Here is an 18,555-nt window from a genome sequence, read left to right as displayed (position 1 = left end):
TCCAGGAAGGATCTTTGGGGATTCCTCAGCTGGGGGGGCTCTCACTGTGCCCGTGCATGGCTGGAGGGAGGGTGGCAAAGGCAGGGTGGCAAGGGGAGGGTGGCAAGGGCAGGGTGGCAAGGGCAGGGTGACAAGGTTCTGCCAGAGCCCCCCACACCTGATTCACTCCCCTCTCCATCCAGAGCGGGGAAAAACCACCAGACCATCAACCAAACCTTAGGGAGCAGGATTGCCATAAATGTGTGACCCCAGTGATGCTCCTGGAAGCTCCCAGCACACCCGGGCAGGTGGCAGATGGACGCCTGGGACAGACAGACAGACAGGGAGGGACACACAGCCAGCACTGCCACTCTCAGCACGGGTGGGTGCCCCACTCAGGGCTGTCCCTGGGTGCTGGAATGTGCCACCTGTGCCCAGAGCCACCCAGGACACCCCATTGCTGCTGGGGGGGTCACAGCAGGGTCCCCCTCTTGTATCACAGGATTTGGGACTCGGATTCTGTCCCCATCGCCAGCCGGCATCAATCAGAGGGTGCCGTTAATTACCCTGGAGAAACGGCTAATTGGATCCTCTTCCCTCGGAATCCAGAGCCCGCTGTCCCGCAGGGCTGTGTGACACCCGGGGGTGACATTACCCCACAGGGATGTGTGACACCCGATGGTGGCGTGTCCCTGCAGGGCTGTGTGACACCCTGCGGTGACATGACCCCACAGGGCTGTGTGACACCCGGGGGTGACACTGTTCCCCCAGGGCTGTGTGACACCCGATGGTGGCATGTCCCCACTGCTGCTCCCGGCCGGGATGGGACTCCCGGTGTCCGAGCACCCCCGGGACGGCAGTGCCGGGATCCCGGCGGGGTCGGGCCGGGGAAACTGAGGCACGGAGCGGGGGGCCCGAGGCGCCCCCGTCCCGCCGCCCCCGGGGCCGGGGGAGGGACCGGAGCGGGGCTGCCCGGCGCTGCAGCGGGCGGAGCCGGGGCTCGGCGGGGCCGCCTCCCGGTCGAGCCCAGCCGTACCGTACCGTGCCGAGCCGTGCCGAGCCGTGCCGTGCCGAACCGAGCCGAGGCGAGGCGAGCCGGGCGGAGCGGAGCCGCACCGGGCGGCACCGGGCGGCACCGGCGGTACCGGCGGCCCCGGCGCTCTCCGCGGTGCTGAACGGCTCCGCCGCGCCCGCAGGACGCGCCGCCGGCGGGGCCCGGCCCGGCCCGGCCCGGAGCGGCTCGGCCCGGCCCCGAGCGGCCGCGGGGGATGGAGCCTTTCCTCGGCTGCACCGGCGCCGCGCTCCTGCTCTGCTTCAGCTACGCCGGTCTGCGCCCGGTGGAGGCAGGTACGGGCGGCCGGGCCCGGGAGCGGCTCCGGGGCTGCCGGGGCGGGTTCGGGGCCGGGAGAGACCCCGGGGGCAGCGGAGGGAGCGGGCAGGGCTGCGCGGAGGGGCCGGAGTTTGGGGGGACTTCGGCGGGAATTGGGGGCGGGAGAGGCGGCGATTCGGGACACGCGGCCCCCGGTACCGGGCTCGGGCAGCGCCGGGGACCGAGGGGTGGGAACGGCGAGAGGGAAAGCAGGAGGGAGAGGGGCAGGGGGAGCTTTGGGGCACCTGAGCCGGAGTGGAGGGGGCAAAGCCGGGTCTGCTCTGCCCAGGTCCCTTCCCGGCTGTCCAGGGCCCAACCGGGCTCTGCTGGGAGCTCTGAGAACGATGGGGGAGCGCCGTGGTCCCAAAGGAACCCTGGTGGTCCCACAGGAACCATGGTGGCCCCAGAGGAAGCACGGTGCTCTCAAAGGAACCCTGGTGGCCCCAGAGGAACCCTGGTGGTCCCAGAGGAACCCTGGTGGCCCCAGAGGAACCACCTCTCCACGGGCACTGCACATCCCAGGCCCCTCCGAGCTGAGCAGCTCACCTGGAGTGGGAGATCTTTGCTGAAGGCAGTGCTGCCTTGAGCTGGAGCTAATTTTGGAGCTACCAGGATGGACCCGAGTCCATTCCTGCCTTGGCTGGCCCCAGGAGCCCCTGTGTGGGTGTGAAGTGGGCAGTGCTGGGGGAGCTCCCCAGCCCAAAGCAGCTGAGGGCTGGCTGCTTGGCTGGTTGTCAGATGTTGCTGGAACAGCTGCTTTGATTTGCAGCCTGCTGATTGCCAGGATATCTTGCATTCCAGGAGGCTGGGGGTGATTATTAGGGATGCAGAGCTCCAGGGAGTGGAAATTCCTTCTCTCCAGCCATCCCTGGAAGTTGCTGGAGTTCCATTTGGGGTTACACACGGGGCTGCAGCAAGCCCTGGGTGCCTTCAGCTCTGCCACCCGTCCTTGGCCAGGCATTGACTCCTGAAGTTGCTGTTTCACATCTGCCAGACCTGGGGAGATTAATGAAAATTGCCAAAGGGAGGGAGGGATGAGGAAAACACCATGAAAAACACAATGGAGGCGTCTGCAGCTGTGACAGCACTCGGGGTTTCTGTAAACGAGGCCACTTCCCTGCTCTTCCTTATCCTTGGATCACCTCACTTGGCATCCCAGAGCCAACAGGGAGTTGTGTCTGTGCCCAAAACGCCTCATTCTCCTGTCAGTGCCACGTCCCCAGGAGCTGACAGCGAGCTGTGTCACTTTGGGGTGATGCCATGCACCCCTCACTGCCTCCCCCTCCTCCTGTGCCACCCGTGCCAGGGGTCCTGAGGGGCTCTCCCTGCACCCAGGTGAGGCACAGGGTTTGTGCTGCCCCTGTTTCCCGGGGATGAGGGCACTGAGTGATTTTCCCAAGGTCACACAGAGGCAGTGGCAGCGTCACCACAGTGCCAGCTCCGTGTCCCCAGCCCCCACAAGGCCACCAAGGCACACGAGCCCAGAGTCACTGGAAAAGCCCATGGGGGAGGAAATCATTCCCAGGCAGGGATGGAGGCTCCAGGGTTTGTCCCCCTTGTGTGAGTGGGTTTAAAATAATTCCTGTCATGAGAGATTAAAGCTGCCATTCCCAGGAGGGACTGGTGCAAATTCCCCCCTGGCAATGCCAGGCCAAGGGCTGGTGGGTGGCACTGACCACAGGCCCTGCTCTGAATTCAGAGATTTTGGCCAGGCAGGATCAGTTTTTGCCAAGGTGATGCCAAGGTGAGTGAGGAGGGGAAGCAGAAGCAGGAGGATGAGGTGGCTGAGAAATGATCTTCACACCAATGCTCCTGGGCAACCCCAAATCCCACCTGGGTGGGTGATGCCCTCCCATCACTCCCACGGCTCCAGAAGGTCCCTGAGGAAACTCAGGATGGTTGGAAAGTCAGGAATAGGATTTAATTTTGTCCCCTCCTCATTAGGCTGAGCTAACGAAGAGAGGGGAGCTGGGCTGGGCTCGGGGCACTGCTGAGGGCTCAAAGAGCAGGGGGGTGATGATGAGAGACCCCAAAATAGGCCACAGCCCCTGTGACTTGCAAACAGCCTCACTGCCAGGTGCCAGCCCGTGGAGCAGCTCAGGTCAGGTTTATTTTTGTCAGATGGAGAGCAGAGGTGGCACAGCTCAGGTAAAACCTCCTTCTGCCAGCCCTTGGAACCAGGACAAGCTCCAGTTTGAGGAGCCCCTTCACAGCTGCCCAAAAAGGTGCCAAACCCTGCTGGCTGTATTATGAAACCACTTCAAACCAGCCTCACCCCTCTCTAGGCAGCCCCCAGCCCTGTGGGGGAAAGGAGAGCAAAGCAAAGGCTCCGATCTGACTCCAGGTGCTGTCTGAGCTGGGATCACCCCTGGATCAGGGTGAGCCACAAGCTCAGCAGGCTCAGGAGAGCAGCACAAGGTCTCTCAGCAGTTTGGAAACAACAATCCAGCCCTCTGCAGCCTCTCCCTCCATCCCAGAGGCCGGGGAGATCCCTGCCTGGCTGGGGATGGCGTAAGAGCTTTATTGATTGCTGTGCTCGGTGTGGGAGGGATTTAATTGGGATGGGGAGGTTTCTCACCCTGGTGTCAGGCTCTCAGCAGGGATGGTGCTCTGAGAGGCAGCCAAGGTTGAGCCATCCTCTTCCAAATGCTGTTTCCTGCTGGGATTCTGCTTGTGGGAAAGGGAGATTCCTCCCAGAGAGATGTGCTTGCAGTGCCACGCACGTGCTGCTCCTGGATCCGTCCTCTCCCTTTGGATGTTCATTGCCAAACAAACTCTTGCTGGTTTTATGAAGTGCCCAAAGGCTGAATTAGGGCCTGGATCGAGTATAATTCAGTTAAAAGCAGGAATGTGTGGAGCAATGAAGCTGCAAACCTTTATGTGTGCAGTAAAAGGTGGGAAACAGGAGCAGGGCTGGGCTGGGAGCAGGCAGCAAAATCCTGGGAGAGGTCGGGTGTCAGCATCCAGGCAATTCCCAGGCCTCCTCACCCCCCTGATTGCTCTGATATTTCAGAGATGCGGGATAAGAGGAGCTAGAAAAGCCTGTGGTACCCAGGTCTCTGTGGATATTTAGATCCTGGATAAAAAAATGCAAAAATGCCACGATGGGAATGAGTCTGCTCTGAGCTGGCAGCATTTAAACCCAAACTGTGGCACTGAGGAGACCTGAGAGAATCCTGCCTGTCTCTGGGACTCTCCAGGGTAGAAACATTCCTTCCTTCAGCCCCAAGGAATTCCCAATGGCTGGCTGGCCACAGTCTCTGTGCTCCCTGAAAAGGCTCCACGCTCCTGGCAGCATTTCCAGCACGTTTGGGCAGCTGCTCCCTGAGGAATCAGCCCCAGAGCCAAGGGCTGGGCAGGAGGGGGCTGGGGGCCTATTAATATCCCATTTTTATAGGGAACTGAATGGCCAGCAGGGAATAATTGCCTCTTTCCCAGCTCAAGAACCACCAGTTGGCCTCTGTGCTCTTTGAAATCTCTGGATCTTAGCAAACAGCTCTGCTCCCCGTGGGGCTGGGAGCAGGAATGATCCCTGCTCCCACACATCCCCCTGGGGCTCCCTTCATTAAAACCCCTGGGAATGCTGAGCCATGTGCCAGCCCTTCCTACACACCCCATAAAACCCACAAGCAATTATGGGATCCACGCTGGGAGAGCACAGAGAAAGCAGCAACAGCAGCTCTGTGTGAATCCACGCTCAGGGAAAGGGTAGAAAACATCACATGGATTTTAGGGATCGTGTCCTTTCATCTCCTGCATCTCCAGGCAAGGTTGTGGTGCAGCAATCAAGAGATGCTGGGGATTAAGGATGGGATTCACTGCTTGCTGCAGGAAGGGGCAGCAGGAAAGCAGGGAATGAGCTGCTCCAGAGCCTCAGCTCACCACACCATGGCTCTGAGGCAGCTCAAACCCTTCCCAGCAGGGAAGGAGCTGCTCCAGAGCCTCAGCTCACCACACCATGGCTCTGAGGCAGCTCAAACCCTTCCCAGCAGGGAATGAGCTGCTCCACAGCCTCAGCTCACCACACCATGGCTCTGAGGCAGCTCAAACCTTCCCCAGCAGGGAATGAGCTGCTCCACAGCCTCAGCTCACCACACCATGGCTCTGAGGCAGCTCAAACCCTTCCCAGCAGGGAAGGAGCTGCTCCAGAGCCTCAGCTCACCACACCATGGCTCTGAGGCAGCTCAAACCTTTCCCAGCAGGGAAGGAGCTGCTCCAGAGCCTCAGCTCACCACACCATGGCCCTGGGGCTCTGAGGCAGCTCAAACCCTTCCCAGCAGGGAAGGAGCTGCTCCAGAGCCTCAGCTCACCACACCATGGCTCTGGGGCTCTGAGGCAGCTCAAACCCTTCCCAGCAGGGAATGAGCTGCTCCAGAGCCTCAGCTCACCACACCATGGCCCTGAGGCAGCTCAAACCCTTCCCAGCAGGGAAGGAGCTGCCTGGGAGAGGAGCTGAGTGAATTGGGAAATGCTGGGAATACAGCAGAGCCTTGGGAAGGATGCAATTCCAAGTATCTCCATGGGAGAGGTGAATTCAGGGGGTTTGGGGGACTCCTTGGCTGGAGAGATAAATCCAGAAATGCACTTTCATTCCAGACCTGTGGAATTCTGGACTTGGCTGGCCCCAGGTGACCCCAAGGGTGTGACATTCCCACAGGTTCCTCCTTTCCTTCAGTGATGCTGCTGTGGCCTGGCTGCCTCCCTGATCCTACCAGAGGTTTGGACACCCCAAAATTCAGCATCCTCCCCATTCCCCAGGTGACAGCAGCAGAGGGATGGAACAAAAACTTTTCCCTGCTCTTTTTCCCATCCCAAAGCTCCCATGAGGGATCCAACTCACAGAAAAGCACGGGGGGGGCTCCTCTTCCTCACACCACTTGTGCCCATTATGAGCTGCAGAGCACGTGCGGGGTTCTCTCTCCAATTAAAGTCCAACAATAACGAGGAAAACGTTTAATGGAAGGCTGGGAGGGGTTCTCAGCACGGGGGAGGGAGGCAGGACCATCTCCAGGGCTCAGGATTTCTTGGTGCACAGCGGAGGCTCCGACCTGCTCCGGCCAAAGGGGCCCCAGGTGCGGCGGAACCGGGGAGGGCTGGGACACACGGGCCTGGGGCACGGCAGATTCCTCACTCTGCGGGAAGGAAAGCAGATGGGGTTTTAGAAATCCTCTGTTTTTAAGCTCCTATTCATGTTTAAAAGTCAAAATTTCAGCTGAAGTCATCAGGGTTTCCCTTAATGGTTTCCCTTTCTGCTGACGTGAAAATGAGAATATTTTTTTCCCATCTAAATTTGGGTAAATATCCTCAGCCAGTTTGGAGGGTGGGATTTGCTCCAGCATCCTGCACTGGAATGAAGTTCAAGTGCTAAACCAGGAATCTTGCACCATTCCCTAATGGAGCAGACAAGGAACGTGCTGCCCTCAGCAGCTCTGGAATAAACAGGCACAAAAATAAAAAACCTTGGTCCACAAGCCATTCCCTGCCATCCCTGCAGCATTCCCACCCTCTGTGCCCACTCCCAGAACACCAGCAGCTTTCCTGGCTGCCACAGGCACAGAAGCAAAGTTTCCAGGAGTTGCACATGACTCTAGAAGGAAACAAAAATTTGGATTTGGCACCTCAAGGCCCTGCTGGAGCTGCTGACTCCCTGCAGGCAGCTGGGAAATGACAGGAATTGCACCTTTGCCACCTGATCTCAGCCAGACTGGCACTGACAAAGAGCTGCACCAGGGCCAGGGAGCCAAAAGTCCTGAGGAATATCTTGGAACAGTGTTTTAGGTCTTAGGAAGTTGTGATCTCATCATTCCATCTCTTGGGAACAGGGAGAAAAAGCAACCTCATGGATGAAAATTTTGGTTCCAAATTATCCCTGCAGCTCTGGGAGCAGGAAATTCATTTTCCTGGGTTTATATTTCTGTCAAACACGGTTTAATTCTCTTTTTTGTGTTTTTATGCTGCTTTGACACCACTGATTTGGGTGTAGCAGAGCAAGGGAAGGCACATTGGGATCTGCTGGATTTTAGAGCTGCTGACTTCACTACCCCATGCCTCTCTCAGGTATTCCTACAAAGAGAGGTTCTGGAATGTTCCTGACCACCCACTCCAGGGGATTTCTCCCTCACCTCCATGCAGATTCCATTTTTGGAGGCTTCAAGCTTTGCTGAGTGCTTCCCTCCTGCCTCACAGCTCTCCACCCTCTCCCACCACTTCCCAGGAGAGTTTTTTTGCTCTCCTCCAGCTCTTCAAGGTCCTCCCAACTCCCCCACATCTTATGCCATCGGGAAACTCGGACACATTTTATGCTGTGCCTCCCTCAAGGTCACAAATTTCAAAGGGGACCTGAGCACTCCGAGTGCTGTTCCTTTCTCCCGTGATCTCTGCTCTCTGTTCCTGTGGGGTTAATTCATCTCTTTTCAAAGCCCTCCTCCAACTGAAGCTGGCTAAATCAGTGGTAGCTCTTAAAAAAATATTAAAATTTAGCTCCTAAAAATACCCAGGGAAGACAACCAGGGAGGGATTGAGCTCTGCGAGCCGGGAAGGGCCGAGTGCTTGGCTGCAGCTGGAGAATGTTTTGTCTCCCGTGTCCCTCAACTCCGTCATGTCCTCAGTATGTTCCAGCAAATTCATCAGGCATGACTCACAGACCTTCCCCGTGCACATTCCTGTCTGCTGACCGCCCCTTCCTAAATTTAGACTCGACTTTTGTTGCTTCAGTCACGGGGGAAGGTGAAGAGCTGCAGACCCACGTCCCTTCCCCGTGTCACAGCCGGCGCTGGAGGGGACTTGGATTCCAGCATGGGGAGGAGGATTTGTCTCCTTCCTCAGCTCCTCACTGGCACTGCTGCTGCAGGGAGGGTGAGGATGGTGAGGGATCACATCCTCAAGAGGAAGGATGGGCAATTCTGCATCATTCCATGAGGGCAGAGATGAGAATGCTTTGGGTCAACTCCGACTCCATTGTTAGATCAGAGAGGAATGACATCCCTCTGTGGAATCAGACTTGCTGCTCCTCCTAAATTTGTGTGAATTCAGCCATCCAGTGACTTTTTTCCTCGCTGAGAATCAGTCCTAAATTTGTGTGAATTCAGCCATTCAGTGATTTTTTTCCTCGCTGAGAATCAGTCCTAAATTTGTGTGAATTCAGCCATTCACTGACTTTTTTTCTTACTGAGAATCAGTCCTGAATTTGTGTGAATTCAGCCATCCAGTGATTTTTTTCTTACTGAGAATCAGCCCTAAATTTGTGTGAATTCAGCCATTCAGTGACTTTTTCTTCCTGAGAATCAGCCCTAAATTTGTGTGAATTCAGCCATTCAATGACTTTTTCTTACTGAGAATCAGTCCTAAATTTGTGTGAATTCGTGTGAATTCAGCCATTCAGTGATTTTTTCCTTGCTGAGAATCAGTCCTGAATTTGTGTGAATTCAGCCATCCAGTGACTTTTTTCCTCACTGAGAATCAGTCTGGCCTGAATGGTTTCTCCAGACATTTCACATTCCTGAGGCTCTTCCTGCTGGCTGTGAAAGGAGCAGGGATCACTGTGCCAAGTGACCTTCAGCTGGGGAATTCTGTGCTCCTCTGATCCCGGGGGGAACATTCACCAGGAGTGATGTCAGACACTGACACCACAGCTTGAATATTTTCAGCTCCATCCAGGCGCCTGGGAATGGCCATAAACCCAACAAGTGTCACTGGAGATGGGCACAAGTGCACCCCTCTTGTGCCAGCCTCAAAAGGGTGGTTATCATGAAAGAAAAGTATTCATTTCTCATAAAAACTGGAATAGAATGATTCTTCCTCGCCCTACTGACCTCCTGGGGCTACCCAGAGCATTCACTGCTTTGGGTTCAGAGCAAAGCTGAGGATTGTGAATTAAATTTCACCAGAGTGGGGACAGAGTCCAGCTGGGAGAGCTGTGCCAAGCCTAGGAGGGAAAACCTTCCCTTGAGATGCCAGGGAAGGCTTTGGAGTGGGCAGCTCCCTTGGGAAGAGGCTCCTGGGGAGGTTGTGCAGCTCTCCTTGGCAAGGCTGGGAGGATCCTGCTGGAAATTCAGCTGTGCTCTGGAACTGGGAATGAACACAGAGCCTCAGGCTCCTGCTCTCCTGGCCTGCCCTTCCCACATTACAATATCCACCAGCTCCAAGGGGATGCTCGCTGGATGTGCTCTGACATCAGCCACAAAACATTGTAAGGAACATTTTTCTGCCAGGGAAAAACAAAATAAAACTCTCACAGTTATTCCACTCCTGCATTTCAAACCTCTGAATGCTTTGAGGAGTATTCTGAGTGCACACGTCCATGGCAGAGCTGGAATTTGCTCCCAGCTGTCACTGTCAGGCTGTGACAGGGAAAATGTGCCCGGGGAGGATGGCATGAATGAGCTGCTCAGGGCTTGGCTGTGGTGGTCAATAAATTCTTCCCAAGGGTTGGGTATTTCACACATGGAGTCGTGGAATGGTTTGGGTTGGAAGGGCCAGAGGATCAGCCAGTCCCACCCCTGCCATGGGCAGGGTCACTTTGTGCTGTCCCTACCTGGCCTTGGACACTGCCAGAGATCCAGGGGCAGCCACAGCTTCTCTGGACAACCTCTCAGGGAAGGATTTATTCCCTATATTTAACTTAAATTTCCCCTCTATCAGCTGGAACCTGCGTTGAATTTAACTCGTATTCTCAGCTGACATCTCCCAGCTCCACCCTGGGAATTAAGATCTGGAGTTCCTGCAATTGCCAGGTCACAAATCCAAAAGAGATCCTGAGGAAGGTCCTTCCCCACTCCTTTCCTTGCCCTTGCTGTGTGTCCTGTCCCTGTCAAGGCTCTGCTCTCCCTCCTTGCAGACAGCCCTTCAGCTCCAGTGAATGTCACAGTCAAACACCTGAAAGCCAACTCGGCCGTGGTCACCTGGGATGTCCTGGAAGACGAAGTTGTCATTGGATTTGCAATTTCCCAGCAGGTACCGTGCTAGAATCACCCACCTCCAGCCACGTCCATCTCCCCCCAGGTGGTTCCCAAATCCTCTTGCTGCAGTTTCAGCCCATTCCTCTCATCCTGTCTCTCGTGGTCCTGTCGGGGATTTGGCTCCCCCATCCCCTTTGCAGCTGTGGCTGCAGAGAGGGAACGATCCTGATGGTTCCTCCACATCCACGTGGTGGGCAGGGCAGCAATCAGTGGCCTTAGGTGACAACAAATGCACGTGGAGAAGCCTCTCCACCACTCTGTGCTCTCCTCTCTCGGCTTCCAGAAGAAGGACGTGCGGATGCTGCGCTTCATCCAGGAGGTGAACACCACCACCCGCTCCTGTGCCCTCTGGGACCTAGAGGAGGACACTGAGTACATTGTGCATGTCCAGGCCATCAGCATCCAAGGCCAGAGCCCTGCCAGTGAGCCAGTCCTCTTCAAGACCCCCAGGGAAGCTGAGAAACTAGCCTCTAAAAATAAAGGCAAGTGTGGGTGAGTTCCTACGTGGCCCCTGGGGACACAGGGCTCTGCAGAGAGAGGAACAAGGATTCTGTGTGCTGAGAGGAGCTGGGAGAATAAATAGGTGATAAATCCTGTGAGATAAACACTCATGGGGCTGAGAGTCCTCTCAGGATGTGCTGAGGGGGCACAGGGTGCCAGGGAGGTGCTGCTGGAGGTGGCTGCTCCTTCTGTCTCAGAGGAGATTTAACAAAGTGAGGAGGAGGAGGAGGGGATTTGCAGCTCTGTGCAGCTCCCTACAAGTGGAGAATTCCAGGCCAGCCTGTGAATTCATGTGGATCCAGCCCCCCTGGATGGCACTGGGCACACCACTGTGCTCACAGGGCACTTGGGGGACTCACAGCACCTCCTGAGCTTGGGTTTCAGGGAAAAAAATACTCCTTCTCCAATCTCAGATGGGATTTAACAAGGTGAGGAGGAAGAGGAGGAGGTTTGCAGCTCTGTGCAGCTCCCTACAAGTGGAGAATGCCAGTGGCCAGCCTGTGAATTCATGTGCATCCAGTCCCCCTGGATGGCACTGGGCACACCACTGTGCTCACAGGGCACTGGTGGGATTCACAGCACCTCCTGGGCTTGGGTTTCAGGAAAAAAATACCCCTTCTCCCAGATAGGATTTAACAAAGTGAGGAGGAGGAGGAGGAGGTTTGCAGCTCTGTGTCCTGCTCCCTACAAGTGGAGAATTCCTGGCCAGCCTGTGAATTCATGTGCATCCAGCCCCCCTGGATGGCACTGGGCACACCACTGTGCTCACAGGGCACTTGGGGGACTCACAGCACCTCCTGGGCTTGGGTTTTAGGGAAAAAAATACTCCTTCTCCAATCTCAGATGGGATTTAACAAAGTGAGGAGAAGGAAGAGGAGGAGGTTTGCAGCTCTGTGCAGCTCCCTACAAGTGGAGAATTCCTGGCCAGCCTGTGAACTCTGGTGGATCCAGCCCCCCTGGATGGCACTGGGCACACCACTGTGCTCACAGGGCACTGGTGGGACTCACAGCACCTCCTGGGCTTGGGTTTCAGGGAAAAAAAACCACCCAGAGCTCCCATTTTTCTTACATTTTCAATATTTCTGCCAAATCACAGAGAGATGAGCTTGGAAGGGACCTCCCCCAGGCAGGGTCAAGCAGAGCAGGTCCAGGATCACATCCAGCTGGGTTTTCATTATCTCCAGGGAGAAAATCAGGCACTTCCTCACTGACAACTCCTTCACTTGTTCCTTTTTAGCCAAATCAGGCTCTTGAGGGTTTTCTATCAGCAAAAATCCTGCTCCAAAGAGGGCCTGGAAGCACAGGGCTGTGGGGACACCCAGGTCCCCCCTGCCTGCTGAGGGCCCAGCCTGTTCCAGGGCTTTTGGCCATGCTTCTGCGGATGTGAGTCCTTGACTCTCTTTATTAAACTGATTTGGAGGCTGTAATCCTGAATTGCTGTTTATCTGGAAGCACTAAGAGGAGCACTGCTCCTTTCCTGGGGGCCTGAACTGTAATCTCCTTAATGCTTTGAAGCCAAAGAGGCGAATTACGCCCTGCCAAAAAGGCTCTGCTCCTTTCTGAATCCCAGAGCTCTGCTGAAAAATATCCTGCCAGGCTCTCCACACTGCTGGAGCATGCCAGGCTGTGGGACAGGTGCAGATGGCACTAACAGGGACAGGGACAGCAGAGAGAGCAGCCATGGGGACAGAAAACACTGCCCTGTCCCACTGCTCCTCCCTGGTTCCATCCCCTCAGGGTGTGACAGCATAAATCCTGGAATCCCAGCCTGGTTTGGGTTGGAAGGGACATAAAGCTCATCCTGTGCCACCCCTGCCATGAGCAGGGACATTTCCACCATCCCAGGGTACTCCAAGCTGGCCTTGAACACTTGCAGGGATGGAGCAGCCACAGCTTCTCTGGGAAATCCATTCCAGCCCCTCTCAGAGGGGAAAATTCCTTCCTAAATCCCAACCCAAGGAGTGTCAGAACTCTGCTCCTGCCACACTGCCTGGGCTCAGGAGCTCTCCTAAGCCAGGCTTTGTGTCTCACCGTGTCTCTTTGCCCTCGTGCAGATGAGGTGACAATGAAGGAGATGGCCAAGAAAAACCAACAGCTGCGAGCAGGGGAAGTTCTCATCATTGTTGTGGTGTTGTTCATGTGGGCAGGTCAGTGCCAGCTTTCTCAAATTTAATATCCACAGGATATCTTCAGGAATGCCTGGCTGCACGTGGAACCATGGAATAAACCTTTCCTCACACACGAAAAAACAGAATTCCCAGCTGTAAGGGCACCTCGAGTTGGGTTTTGCAGCTCGAGTTGGGTCCACCAGGAAGCAGAAAATGGATTTGATGGAAGCAATTCCCTATGGATAATCCTGTAATCTCATTTTTTCCCAGACTGCCCTGATTATGATGCTCTCAGCCACAGAAACATGGAATGGTTTGGGTTGGAAGGGACATAAAGATCATTTTGTTCCACCCAACCTTCCACCAGAGCAGGTTGCTCCTGGAACATTTCCAGGGATCCAAATTCCAACAGGATATGCCTTGAGTCCATCAGATATTACAGGTTGCAGTAATTTTCTGGATATTATAAAACTCCAATGCTCAGGCAAAATGGAGATTTAAGAGTCTTGCTCTCCACACCCACTATCTATATCTATATCTATATCTATATCTATATCTATATCTATATCTATATCTATATCTATATCTATATCTATATCTATATCATCTATATCTATATCTATATCTATATCATCTATATCTATATCTATATCTATATCTATTTTATGTATATATTTATTTAATATATGTATATATTTATATTTTATGAATTTTATATTTGTATTTATAAGTTGTCCACAGAAATTTCCCCATCACAGAAAGGGATGCAGGAATCCAGGTGACACTGAATCAGATCCATGTATAATAATTTTTTCCCCCCTTATGTGCATCTCCAGAAACTGGACAGCAATTATTGCTAAAGCAAACAATCACATGAAAATTGAAATGAATTTAGAAGATTTCCAGAAGCTCTAGGCCATTATTTTTTCAGCATTTATGCCATGTTTTAGTTGTTCACATCCCAATTTCAATGCCCTGCCAGGGAAAATAATCATGAATAATTACATGGGGTGACTGAACAACTGATTCATCTCCCGCTGTAGAATAATCTGAGACTCGGATCAGCTGGGAACAAAGAATTTGCTAATCCCACAATTTCCCTTCCAGACAAATTACTTACATTTAAAAAGCAAAAGGGGTGTGGGGAGAATCTCTCTACATCAAAGGAGTTCTTGAAAAAGTCTCAATACACAAAAACCTCCTTCCAGCTTTTCACCTGTCCTGTGTGACAATATTTGAGAAAATCCAAATGAAACCAGAGCTCTGGACTGAGCCAAGCCTCAGCTCTTGTGTTTCTGGAATTTTTCATGGCATTTTCCTTCTTTGTGTGTCAGTTTTACCCAAGGAAATCACACGAGGAGTGGCTGTGGCAGATGTTAATGCCTTTTCTCCTGGAATCAGCCACTTACCCACATTCCCAAAGAAAGAATTTGGGCCACCGTGTTTATCAGTAAAGCCTGGGGGCAACTGCCACGCTGGTTTTATAGAGCAGGATGCTGGAAGATTTAAATATATTTTGCTATAAGGAAGATTTTTTCAAGGAGGGAAAAGCAGCATCTGCCTGGATCCACTTCACCTACGTGTCTGGAATGTGCAGGCAGAGAGGTTATTTGGTGGAAACATCACATAAAAGCTTCTCAGACAGACATTTGCAGTCATCCTCCGTGCCACGGCTGCCCCTGCTCCCCTCTCCACGTGCCTGGGGCTGTGGGGGAGGAAATTTCCACTCGCAGCTTGTGCTGGTGCCCATTTGCAGGTGCTGGAAGGTTCAGAACTTCTCATCTGCCAGCTCCAGGGACAGGGGACAGGGAACAGAGGACAAGGAGGAGAGGACAAGGAGGACAGGGAACAGAGGACAAGGAGCAGAGGACAAGGAGCAGAGGACAAGGAGGACAGGGAACAGAGGACAAGGAGCAGAGGACAAGGAGCAGAGGACAAGGAGGACAGGGAACAGAGGACAAGGAGCAGAGGACAGGGAGCAGAGGACAAGGAGAAGGGGACAGGGACCAGAGGACAAGGAGCAGAGGACAAGGAGCCAAGGACAAGGAGCTGAGGACAAGGAGCAGAGGACAAGGAGCCAAGGACAAGGAGCTGAGGACAAGGAGGACAGGGAACATGGGACAAGGAGCAGAGGACAGGGAGCAGAGGACATATTTTCAGCAGGCAGAAATTCCAGCAGCTCCTCCAGTGCTCACTGAACCACGGGGTTGGCGTTGGTCGAGGTCCAAGTGCAGAGCTTAAAACACTTCATAACAGAGAGGCTGGAATCTAATTAATCTTCTGTCGTCCTGTCTAACTAGTTTAGCATGGAATTAAGGGAAGGCAAGAGCCAGAGGGCAGCCTGGCCGTGCTCTGGGAGGAACTGGGAATGCTGCCGAGGCTGGCCAGAGGGATCTGTGATCTCTGCGGGCTGCTGAGCCTGGCTGTGATGCCGATGCTCTCTCCTGGCAGGGGTGATCGCCCTGTTCTGCAGACAATACGACATCATCAAAGACAACGAGCCCAACAACAGCAAGGAGAAAGCCAAGAGCGCCTCGGAGAACAGCACACCCGAGCACCAGGGCGGGGGCCTGCTGCGGAGCAAGGTGAGTGCCCGATTTGTGTTAAATCGGCCCAAAAAAAGCTCTGCTCAAAATCCTCTCCTCGAAGGGAACACCCTGCACACCCACGGCTCTGCTGATCCGGACGGCAGCGCTGCGCTCCCACCTCCAGCATCCTGCGTGGCCGCCAGAAATCAGATTTCAAGCCACGTTTCTGGATAATCTGAGCGTCTCTGGAGCTAAAAAATGAGTTCCTCGGGTCCTCCCACAGCAGCACGTGGCAAAGAGGACGCTGCTGCTGTAATTAACTGCAGAGTTAATCAGCAGGAGCAAAGATGGTAACAAAATGTCGAAGTGTAGATAGGTCAAGCCTTTAATTTATCCCAACTTATTTCAATTAACGGAACTTCCTCGTGTTTCTGTTCACATCCCCACCGTATTTATTCAGTATTTTAAATAGTTCACTGATTTTTGATGGTTCAGAAGCAGTGATGAGCCCCACAAGCCTAAAACCTCAACTCTGACTGTTTTTCATCACCACGAAGGTGTGGGAAGGAGAATTTTCACAAAACACAACCTGCAGACTGCGCTGAGCTCTGCTGTGATTTTTCCCTTGTACACATCCGTTTTTTTTTCCTTTGTATCCTTTCCTAGTTTCCAAAAAACAAGCCCTCAGTGAACATCATTGAAGCATGACAGCCTGACACCTGAGGGATGGACTCCACGCCTCACTCTCACCCTGAGCCGTGCTGACTGGGGAGGTGAAACATTGGCGGAGTGATTTGCAAAACAAGACCTCGTGATTGTCACTCGCTGGCATCCACCTCCTCATCCGTGTTTCTGCAAAACATCTGGCCAGGAAGGGAAATCCTGCAAAAATAAAACAAAAAAAAAAAACAAAAAAAAAAACAAAAAAAACCAAACCTGACACCCAAACAAAGATGGAGAAGAATCAGCGATGCTGGAGTGATCTGTGAATCAGATTGGAGCAACATCTCCCACGCTCACGCTCCATCTTCTGGGACAGTTTTCCTGGTTTTTGGGAATGCACAAGGTTCTGTTGTGTCTTTCTCACTGTCACTCCATCCCTGGCAGGACTCCCAGGCATCAGGCACATCCCTCTGTGAGCAGGAATGGAGGGAAGCTCATGGCAAACTCCACCACCGAGAAGCGCTCGGGCCTCGCTTCGTTCATCGATGTGTGTCGTGTACCACGTCCTGCAGGTGGGTTTCTCAAACAAAAAAAACATCCCCCAGTTTCCATTTCCACCAGGAGAACTTCCCTGGCTGTTCTCCAGCTGGGCTGCAGCACATTCTGCACTGCTGCTGTCTCTCCTCTCTCACACTGGTGCTCTTCACCTCAGAAAAATCGGGGAACGCTGAGGCACAGACCAACATGAGGGGACACCAGGAGCTGTTCTGTGGCTTCCAGGATAATTTCCACCATTTTCTTCGTGGTATTTTCAGCTGGGCCTGAGTCCGCCACCAATGGGATAAAAGGTCCATAAAAATGTAGCCAGACAGCAAAAAAAAAAAAAAAAAAAAAAGGCAGAAAAAGACAAAATACCTGAGGGTTGCTATGCAAGGTCTCCAGGGGCAAGAGCTGTTTATTGTGGAAAGCTCTGGTCTGAGGGGCCTTTTTTTTTTGAGGGCTTAAGTTCTTCAAATGCTTCTTTTAATAAAGTTTGTGTGTGGGAAGGGCTGGTTCTCCTTACACATCCTGCCTGTTGGAATGGCAGGAGCCTGCTGGACACAGCCTTTCCCAAAAAGGGATGAGGATGGAGGGGAAAAGGGCTGAGCTTCTCCTCTCTCTTAGGAAATGCTGGATGTTTGTAAGCTGACAGGATCCCTGGGGATTGCTGGTGCTCTGGAAAGCTGGGAGATGCAGGAACCATGACATGGAAAAGATTTATTCTTTGTAGTGTGCCATGGGGTATCTGTGTTTATTTAACTCCTCCACAAGACCACTCCACACGCACTTAGGGGATGAGGTAGGATCCGAATTGTTCCATCAAATGCCAACTTCAGAGGTTGGCCTGAGGAAGCTTTGGAGGAGCCTGGGTTGGGAGTTCCTGAGCAGGAAGAGCCTGGCAGTGAGGAGCTGCCATCTCTCCTCCTCCCCTGTCACCAGCTTTTCCCAAAGAGCTGGGTTGGGGAAAAGGCACTGGGAAGTTCTCCTGAAGATGTTCCTGCTTCCAGGCAGGCCAACCCCAAAGGTGGCTCCAGGGTCCTTTGCCTGAACATTACTCTTCCATCACCAAGAAGGAGAGGTCACCACCTCTGATACAGACAGAGCAATAAACATTTTGTAATGTACAATAAAAGATTAAAGGCATCTCTTGTGTCCTTGTAATGCCTGAATTTCATTATTTTATATTCACTTCTTTTGAGCAGCACACACACACCCTAAAACTTTGTATTTCCCAGACCTAAAACTTTAACATATCTACAAAATTAAATATTTTCTCAGTGTTTGGGTGGAGAAAACCAGGGAGGGTTCTGGCTGCAGGACTAAAAAAACTTTCACCAAAAATAGCACCCCAGCCCTACCTAACAAAATTCTTCAGGCACGTCTGTTATCTCCCAAGGAAGAAATAGCATTTGGAATGCACAGCCCTACAAAGGGAGATTTTGGGACAGATGGTACAGCATGTGCAAAATGATAAGGGAGATGCTCTCTCCTAATCCTGGGGCAGAGAGCTGCTCCAGAGCAAATCCAGCCTGGTAATTTGGCAGCTTTGGGGGTTGTGTGGCTGTTTTAGAGCCACTTGTCCCTGGGAATTCAGATATATCCCTTTTTTTCCACAGTTGTTGTTCCCTAGGGACAGATTTAAGCAATTTCTTTCCTGACAGAGATGTGATCACTCATTTGGTAGAGCAGAATTAAATTTAAAGTGTCAGTGAGGGGCAGAGTTCAATATTCACATGTGGCAGGAGGTGCCAGGGTTATTTTGATAACCTGCACTTGATAACCCATAAGTGCAGCCTTGGAGAGTAAGGAAATATTATTTGTGAGGAGAAACAAATGTGGGCTGGCAGAATCCAGCTCAGACAGGGACTCCAAACCACCTAGTCCAAGTGATTCCCTTCAAGGAAATTTTC

At 53.0% G+C, this 18,555-nt stretch overlaps 1 protein-coding gene across 1 annotated transcript; it reads left to right on the top strand.

Moving 5' to 3' along the window:
• The first annotated feature begins 1,240 nt into the window (after nucleotides 1-1,240).
• Nucleotides 1,241-17,806, top strand: FNDC5 (fibronectin type III domain containing 5). Its single transcript, XM_058040071.1, has 6 exons — nucleotides 1,241-1,326; nucleotides 10,185-10,300; nucleotides 10,589-10,787; nucleotides 12,861-12,953; nucleotides 15,366-15,499; nucleotides 16,109-17,806. The coding sequence occupies exons 1-6, from the start codon at nucleotides 1,248-1,250 to the stop codon at nucleotides 16,148-16,150; spliced, it is 663 nt and encodes a 220-aa protein (XP_057896054.1). The 5' UTR covers nucleotides 1,241-1,247; the 3' UTR covers nucleotides 16,151-17,806.
• The last annotated feature ends 749 nt before the right edge of the window (nucleotides 17,807-18,555 follow it).

This window comes from Melospiza georgiana, chromosome 24 (assembly GCF_028018845.1).
Source record: "Melospiza georgiana isolate bMelGeo1 chromosome 24, bMelGeo1.pri, whole genome shotgun sequence".
Lineage (NCBI taxonomy): Eukaryota > Metazoa > Chordata > Aves > Passeriformes > Passerellidae > Melospiza > Melospiza georgiana.
Note: the sequence above shows the minus strand (reverse complement) of the source record. Positions and strands in the feature narration are given on the sequence as shown.

Bases quoted from the DNA above. Each gene is read 5' to 3' on its own strand.
- FNDC5 (XM_058040071.1), top strand. From the start codon at position 1,248: ATGGAGCCTTTCCTCGGCTGCACCGGCGCCGCGCTCCTGCTCTGCTTC. The intron at 12,954-15,365 runs GTCAGTGCCAGC...CTCTCCTGGCAG, and splicing joins GGTGTTGTTCATGTGGGCAG to GGGTGATCGCCCTGTTCTGC. The intron at 15,500-16,108 runs GTGAGTGCCCGA...ATCCTTTCCTAG, and splicing joins GGGGCCTGCTGCGGAGCAAG to TTTCCAAAAAACAAGCCCTC.